Below are 8,593 nucleotides of genomic sequence, written 5' to 3'. Positions count from 1 at the left end.
TTTCACCCATTTATTTACCAGAAAAAAAAGCACTTGCAGGTCCCGAGAAATCCACATCAAAGTCACAAGGCTCCAATACATACAGAGGCCACAGTGACATCATAAAACGTGCACTCTCCCCGTGTCTGCCGTACACACACTAAGGGTGGCAAGGAAGCTGCCACTTATGTCTGGAATTACATTACTTCAAGGGACCTGGTCCTTTAGCCCAATTGGATTTAGCTTTCTCAGTGTAAGCCAGCTATATCCGAGTATACAGAAGAACCAGGTCCCTCTGGCCACTTGGATTTAGCCACAACAACCATACCCTGAGGCCCCTGATCATGTGACCCCCTGACTCCTCCCTCCTGTGACCTCATCACAGGTCCTGTGCACACAGAGCAGCCATATATGTGGAGTGCGGCTCTGCGGGTGGAGGTAGGTGCCGGAGGCTCCATTATTCTCTATGTGGAGTGCGGCTCTGCGGGTGGAGGTCAGTGCTGGAGGCTCCATTATTCTCTATGTGGAGTGCGGCTCTGTGGGTGGAGGTTGGTGCTGGAGGCTCCATTATTCTCTATGTGGAGTGCGGCTCTGCGGGTGGAGGTCGGTGCTGGAGGCTCCATTATTCTCTATGTGGAGTGCGGCTCTGCGGGTGGAGGTCAGTGCTGGAGGCTCCATTATTCTCTATGTGGAGTGCGGCTCTGCGGGTGGAGGTAGGTGCCGGAGGCTCCATTATTCTCTATGTGGAGTGCGGCTCTGCGGGTGGAGGTCGGTGCTGGAGGCTCCATTATTCTCTATGTGGAGTGCGGCTCTGCGGGTGGAGGTCGGTGCTGGAGGCTCCATTATTCTCTATGTGGAGTGAGGCTCTGCAGGTGGAGGTCGGTGCTGGAGGCTCCATTATTCTCTATGTGGAGTGCGGCTCTGCGGGTGGAGGTCGGTGCTGGAGGCTCCATTATTCTCTATGTGGAGTGCGGCTCTGCAGGTGGAGGTCGGTGCTGGAGGCTCCATTATTCTCTATGTGGAGTGCGGCTCTGCGGGTGGAGGTAGGTGCCGGAGGCTCCACTATTCTCTATGTGGAGTGCGGCTCTGCGGGTGGAGGTCGGTGCTGGAGGCTCCATTATTCTCTATGTGGAGTGCGGCTCTGCGGGTGGAGGTCGGTGCTGGAGGCTCCATTATTCTCTATGTGGAGTGAGGCTCTGCAGGTGGAGGTCGGTGCTGGAGGCTCCATTATTCTCTATGTGGAGTGCGGCTCTGCGGGTGGAGGTCGGTGCTGGAGGGTCCATTATTCTCTATGTGGAGTGCGGCTCTGCGGGTGGAGGTCGGTGCTGGAGGCTCCATTATTCTCTATGTGGAGTGCGGCTCTGCGGGTGGAGGTCGGTGCTGGAGGCTCCATTATTCTCTGTGGAGTGGAGGTCGGTGCTGGAGGCTCCATTATTCTCTATGTGGAGTGCAGGTGGAGGTCGGTGCTGGAGGCTCCATTATTCTGTATGTGGAGTGTGGCTCTGCGGGTGGAGGTCAGTGCCGGAGGCTCCATTATTCTCTATGTGGAGTGCGGCTCTGCGGGTGGAGGTCAGTGCTGGAGGCTCCATTATTCTCTATGTGGAGTGCGGCTCTGCGGGTGGAGGTCGGTGCTGGAGGCTCCATTATTCTCTATGTGGAGTGCGGCTCTGCGGGTGGAGGTCGGTGCTGGAGGCTCCATTATTCTCTATGTGGAGTGCGGCTCTGCGGGTGGAGGTCGGTGCTGGAGGCTCCATTATTCTCTATGTGGAGTGTGGCTCTGCGGGTAGAGGTCGGTGCTGGAGGCTCCATTATTCTCTGTGGAGTGGAGGTCGGTGCTGGAGGCTCCATTATTCTCTATGTGGAGTGCAGGTGGAGGTCGGTGCTGGAGGCTCCATTATTCTGTATGTGGAGTGTGGCTCTGCGGGTGGAGGTCAGTGCCGGAGGCTCCATTATTCTCTATGTGGAGTGCGGCTCTGCGGGTGGAGGTCGGTGCTGGAGGCCCCATTATTCTCTATGTGGAGTGCGGCTTTGCGGGTGGAGGTCGGTGCTGGAGGCTCCATTATTCTCTATGTGGAGTGCGGCTCTGCGGGTGGAGGTCGGTGCTGGAGGCTCCATTATTCTCTATGTGGAGTGCGGCTCTGCGGGTGGAGGTCGGTGCTGGAGGCCCCATTATTCTCTATGTGGAGTGCGGCTCTGTGGGTGAAGGTGGGTGCTGGAGGCTCCATTATTCTCTATGTGGAGTGCGGCTCAGCGGGTGGAGGTCGGTGCTGGAGGCCCCATTATTCTCTATGTGGAGTGCGGCTCTGTGGGTGGAGGTTGGTGCTGGAGGCTCCATTATTCTCTATGTGGAGTGCGGCTCTGTGGGTGGAGGTCGGTGCTGGAGGCTCCATTATTCTCTATGTGGAGTGTGGCTCTGCGGGTGGAGGTCTGTGCTGGAGGCCCCATTATTCTCTATGTGGAGTGCGGCTCTGCGGGTGGAGGTCGGTGCTGGAGGCTCCATTATTCTCTATGTGGAGTGCGGCTCTGCGGGTGGAGGTCGGTGCTGGAGGCTCCATTATTCTCTATGTGGAGTGCGGCTCTGCGGGTGGAGGTCGGTGCTGGAGGCTCCATTATTCTCTATGTGGAGTGTGGCTCTGCGGGTGGAGTTCGGTGCTGGAGGCTCCATTATTCTCTATGTGGAGTGCGGCTCTGCGGGTGGAGGTCGGTGCTGGAGGCCCCATTATTCTCTATGTGGAGTGCGGCTCTGTGGGTGAAGGTGGGTGCTGGAGGCTCCATTATTCTCTATGTGGAGTGCGGCTCAGCGGGTGGAGGTCGGTGCTGGAGGCCCCATTATTCTCTATGTGGAGTGCGGCTCTGTGGGTGGAGGTTGGTGCTGGAGGCTCCATTATTCTCTATGTGGAGTGCGGCTCTGTGGGTGGAGGTCGGTGCTGGAGGCTCCATTATTCTCTATGTGGAGTGCAGGTGGAGGTCGGTGCTGGAGGCTCCATTATTCTGTATGTGGAGTGTGGCTCTGCGGGTGGAGGTCAGTGCCGGAGGCTCCATTATTCTCTATGTGGAGTGCGGCTCTGCGGGTGGAGGTCAGTGCTGGAGGCTCCATTATTCTCTATGTGGAGTGCGGCTCTGCGGGTGGAGGTCGGTGCTGGAGGCTCCATTATTCTCTATGTGGAGTGCGGCTCTGCGGGTGGAGGTCGGTGCTGGAGGCTCCATTATTCTCTATGTGGAGTGCGGCTCTGCGGGTGGAGGTCGGTGCTGGAGGCTCCATTATTCTCTATGTGGAGTGTGGCTCTGCGGGTAGAGGTCGGTGCTGGAGGCTCCATTATTCTCTGTGGAGTGGAGGTCGGTGCTGGAGGCTCCATTATTCTCTATGTGGAGTGCAGGTGGAGGTCGGTGCTGGAGGCTCCATTATTCTGTATGTGGAGTGTGGCTCTGCGGGTGGAGGTCAGTGCCGGAGGCTCCATTATTCTCTATGTGGAGTGCGGCTCTGCGGGTGGAGGTCGGTGCTGGAGGCCCCATTATTCTCTATGTGGAGTGCGGCTTTGCGGGTGGAGGTCGGTGCTGGAGGCTCCATTATTCTCTATGTGGAGTGCGGCTCTGCGGGTGGAGGTCGGTGCTGGAGGCCCCATTATTCTCTATGTGGAGTGCGGCTCTGTGGGTGAAGGTGGGTGCTGGAGGCTCCATTATTCTCTATGTGGAGTGCGGCTCAGCGGGTGGAGGTCGGTGCTGGAGGCCCCATTATTCTCTATGTGGAGTGCGGCTCTGTGGGTGGAGGTTGGTGCTGGAGGCTCCATTATTCTCTATGTGGAGTGCGGCTCTGTGGGTGGAGGTCGGTGCTGGAGGCTCCATTATTCTCTATGTGGAGTGTGGCTCTGCGGGTGGAGGTCTGTGCTGGAGGCCCCATTATTCTCTATGTGGAGTGCGGCTCTGCGGGTGGAGGTCGGTGCTGGAGGCTCCATTATTCTCTATGTGGAGTGCGGCTCTGCGGGTGGAGGTCGGTGCTGGAGGCTCCATTATTCTCTATGTGGAGTGCGGCTCTGCGGGTGGAGGTCGGTGCTGGAGGCTCCATTATTCTCTATGTGGAGTGTGGCTCTGCGGGTGGAGTTCGGTGCTGGAGGCTCCATTATTCTCTATGTGGAGTGCGGCTCTGCGGGTGGAGGTCGGTGCTGGAGGCCCCATTATTCTCTATGTGGAGTGCGGCTCTGTGGGTGAAGGTGGGTGCTGGAGGCTCCATTATTCTCTATGTGGAGTGCGGCTCAGCGGGTGGAGGTCGGTGCTGGAGGCCCCATTATTCTCTATGTGGAGTGCGGCTCTGTGGGTGGAGGTTGGTGCTGGAGGCTCCATTATTCTCTATGTGGAGTGCGGCTCTGTGGGTGGAGGTCGGTGCTGGAGGCTCCATTATTCTCTATGTGGAGTGTGGCTCTGCGGGTGGAGGTCGGTGCTGGAGGCTCCATTATTCTCTATGTGGAGTGCGGCTCTGCGGGTGGAGGTCGGTGCTGGAGGCCCCATTATTCTCTATGTGGAGTGCGGCTTTGCGGGTGGAGGTCGGTGCTGGAGGCTCCATTATTCTCTATGTGGAGTGCGGCTTTGCTGGTGGAGGTCTGTGCTGGAGGCCCCATTATTCTCTATGTGGAGTGCGGCTCTGCGGGTGGAGGTCGGTGCTGGAGGCTCCATTATTCTCTATGTGGAGTGCGGCTCTGCGGGTGGAGGTCGGTGCTGGAGGCTCCATTATTCTCTATGTGGAGTGCGGCTCTGCGGGTGGAGGTCGGTGCTGGAGGCTCCATTATTCTCTATGTGGAGTTTGGCTCTGCGGGTGGAGTTCGGTGCTGGAGGCTCCATTATTCTCTATGTGGAGTGCGGCTCTGCGGGTGGAGGTCGGTGCTGGAGGCTCCATTATTCTCTATGTGGAGTGTGGCTCTGCGGGTGGAGGTCGGTGCTGGAGGCTCCATTATTCTCTATGTGGAGTGCGGCTCTGCGGGTGGAGGTCGGTGCTGGAGGCTCCATTATTCTCTATGTGGAGTGCGGCTCTGCGGGTGGAGGCTCCACACCAGGACTGTAGCAGGTATAGACCCCAACATCCACAGGTGTCCCTTCTAATTGGGGGGAAACTATCACCTCTAATAATCCTCGGATAGTTCTGACAAACACTGGAAAGTGCTCCTTTATGGAGGTGACAGAAAGTCTGTTTAGTCTCTTTAGCTTCATAGTATCAGCTCTAATCCAATGGTGAGAGAGCGATTTACCCTGAAGAGTCACAAATTGTGGGGATGTGATAGAGATGTTATATTTAGGGGGATTTTGTTTTGCCTCCTTATAAGATTTACAATGGTTTTGTTTCTTATCTAGTAATAGATACGACCCGACTATGAAACATGGAAACCAAGGAAACATGTATCACTCTCATAGTACTGGGCCGCCATACTCAGTGTAATGGTTTTCAGAATCATATGGTAAAATGTCCCCTTAAGACATCATATCCAGAGGAAAAAAAAAAATGTACATGGAGACTTTGGCATCAAAAAGCTTCTGTCTTGATGTTCTTACAAACCATCTTTTATAAAAGCCTCAAACTTCTGTGTGTGAATCAGAGCTGAGATCTAACGTGATAGAAGATTACAGTCCGGGGAAGACGGGAAACCTTCATATAGACGGCCGGTGGGGATGGAGTCAGTGACGGACTCTGGACAAATATGCTTCTAGAGCCGTAGTAGAAGATGAAGATGTTGTCCTCATCATGAAGTAGTTATTTCTCCTGTCACGTGTAATGAATATCTCCTGCAGTATTGCTAATGCCGATTCCAGTGTCGGGAAATGAGACGAGAATTAGCGTTATGGAAGATGAGTCTATGAGGAACGTATTCAGCTGCCGACTCCGAGGAAGAAACTGCTTGTTGTCTGTGGCCTAAATATATAGGTTTTATTAGTAGATGTCATTAAAAAAATAGAATGTTGTAAAATAATTTATCATTGCTTCTTGGGTAACCCACCAATCTCTGTATTTCTTGGTCAGTCCATCAGACTTCAGATTCCTACAGATCAGTTACCGAAGCAGTAACATAGCCAGTGATTGGGAGCATGGAGATGTCTTAAGGGGCCTTTACACATAGCAATATCGCTAAAGCGTCATCGATTTTGTGACGCAGAAGCGATATCGCTAGCGATATTGCTATGTGTGATACTTACCTCCGACCGGCTCCCCTGCTGTCTGTCGCTGATCGCGCAGCTCCATTTCTCATCGGGCGCTTCCTGCTGGTGCCGACGAGCGATGCGTGGGCGCGGGCGGGAGGATGTTAGGATCGCTGCGTCTGAAAGGTAAGTAACGACCGCTGCTGCATCGCTACATCGCTGTGAGATCTGCCTGTGTGGCAGCTCGCTAGCGACCATTTAGCGATGCAGCAGCGGTCCTGACCGGGTCGTATCGTTGTCGGGATCGCTGGTGCATCGCTAAATGTAAAGGGGCCTTTAGTCAGCAATTCAACTTATCTTCCAAACTATACAAGATTAGAGAATACAACATCTACACGTTCTATCTCCTTATATGTTTCCCTTATTATCTCCAGTAATTGTATTATTACACAGGATTCTTATGATGTTACATCGGCTCATCTTCTCATTCAGGTCTCTACAATATCGGATCCTCTCAGTGAAGATCTTCTACATTAGAGAATTTTCCTGATTTACCCATCAAGGATGGATATGGACAGAGACAAGATGGCGGAGAGGATATTACACCTCACCCTAGAGATCCTCTTCCGGCTTACTGGAGAGGTGAGAGATTCTGATGGCGTCACATTACATCATTCTTATCTATGGGAATAACAGATGGACAGAACTGGAGAGGTGAGGACTCTGGAAATGTCTGTAGTGAGATTTATTAATGTGTCTCTCCATAACCAGGATTACACAGTAGTGAAGAAGACCTCTAGTGAGCGCTGCCAGGACCCTGTGTCTGAGGGATGGGGAAGACCCCTGAGCCCAATCACGGGGCCTCAATCTCACCCCCTGATACATGAGGACATCAATGAGCAGAAGATCCTAGAACTCATCTACAAGATGATTGAGCTGCTGACTGGAGAGGTGACACTGCTGGGAATGCTGGGACATTATACAGTAACACTATGAAGGGATCGGGGGGATGACGGTATCATTGTATGTGTCAGGTTCCTATAAGGTGTCAGGATGTTGCCGTCTATTTCTCCATGGAGGAGTGGGAGTATATAGAAGGACAGAAAGATCTGTACAAGGACGTCATGATGGAGGTTCCCCAGCCCCTCACATCACCAGGTAATAGACAGGACTAAATACACACGGCCTATAATTATCTGTATGTAAAGAATGAATTCAGTCCCTGTATGTGTTTCCTCCAGATCTATCCAGTAAGAGGACAACACCAGAGAGATGTCCCCGTCCTCGTCTTCCACAGGACTGTAAACAAGAAGATCCCAGTGCTCCTCAGGATCATCAGGTAGATGGAGAGAAGGTGTCATGAGATCTCCCCTATGATGTGTAGACGGCTGTGAAGGTCTTTGTGCTCAGTCTTGTTTTATCCACCAGTATTATATGTTTTATACTTGTGTAATGAGAACGGTGGAGATGGCAGGATTAGAGCTGATCATAGATGTGACTTCTCCATCTGTCTGTGACTTTTACAATATTTGTTTCAGGGTAAAGATCTGACCCATATTAATACTACAGAGACATATGTGAGGGGTGATGAGCGGTGTAAAGAGGAGATTCCTATATATGACTACCCAGGTGAGTAGTGACTGCTAAATGCAGAGAAGTCACAGATTCTTCTTAGTGGCTTCTTTATTGGTGCTTTTAGACCACAACATTCTCCTTCACCCAAAACTGTTCAAATGACTTTGGGCATAGAAAGCCCTTTTCTATAGAACTTAAAACCTGGAGGATCCACCTACTCCTGGGAATAGAAGATGCTGACCATTACCTGCCCAGGTCTGTAAACTACAAAGCCAAATGGCAGCGTACGTAGAATGTGCTGACAAGTTAGAAAATCACTTGAAGAAAACTATTATGATGGGCCTATAAGAGAAAGCGGAGGGTAATGATGCTGTTGGCTTCCTAGATCCCTGATATCTTATTGGATGAATCTCCCTTCTCTTCCTTCTGTGCTGCTGAATGTGCTCATATGGTCCCTACAAGACCAGGTCCAGTCTTTCTGGCCAAACTTCACTTTTATGATCGGCAACATTAAATGCGTAGTGAGGCCAAGTGTGAATTTCTGTACAATAACAGCAGAGTTTCCCTTTATCCTGACTTTTCAATTTCTTTTAAAACCAACTAACAGCACAGGATTGCGATAAACTACATAATAACATTACACCTGTGCCATGATATATCTCTAAGCTGTGTGTGGTTTATGCCTGTAATATACATTTATCCATGCCTGCAGGAGATGTGTTGGCATGAATCGAGCCCTGGTTTCATTCCACATCATAAATTTCACTGTTTTCGATCCTAAGAAATTCAGATTACTGCACAATCTCTCCTGAAATGGGGGAGCAATATTATTTTCTCTAATCTTCTGGTCAGGACTCATAGTAGCTCCAGTGGTCCACCATAAATGAATGCAACTCTGATTTAGTGAGTTGTGTTTGTA

At 52.0% G+C, this 8,593-nt stretch overlaps 1 protein-coding gene across 2 annotated transcripts in view; it reads left to right on the top strand.

The window, feature by feature from the left end:
- The first annotated feature begins 3,772 nt into the window (after window positions 1-3,772).
- The window catches only part of LOC141094273 (uncharacterized), a 61,546-nt gene continuing 56,725 nt past the window's right edge, over window positions 3,773-8,593 (top strand). The window contains exons 1-5 of one of the 2 annotated variants that reach the window (XM_073580107.1): window positions 3,773-3,857; window positions 6,592-6,741; window positions 6,871-7,050; window positions 7,134-7,257; window positions 7,341-7,438. In XM_073580107.1, the coding sequence (XP_073436208.1) occupies window positions 6,664-6,741; window positions 6,871-7,050; window positions 7,134-7,257; window positions 7,341-7,438 (480 nt within the window). In that variant the 5' untranslated portion in view covers window positions 3,773-3,857; window positions 6,592-6,663. Of the gene's footprint in view, window positions 3,858-4,877; window positions 5,036-6,591; window positions 6,742-6,870; window positions 7,051-7,133; window positions 7,258-7,340; window positions 7,439-8,593 lie in introns of those variants that run through there. The other variant, XM_073580106.1, reaches the window with a different exon arrangement.

The sequence above is a fragment of the Dendrobates tinctorius genome, unplaced genomic scaffold, assembly GCF_039654945.1.
Source record: "Dendrobates tinctorius isolate UK_male_01 unplaced genomic scaffold, ASM3965494v1 ptg000063l, whole genome shotgun sequence".
Lineage (NCBI taxonomy): Eukaryota > Metazoa > Chordata > Amphibia > Anura > Dendrobatidae > Dendrobates > Dendrobates tinctorius.
This window is presented reverse-complemented; position numbering and strand designations above follow the sequence as displayed.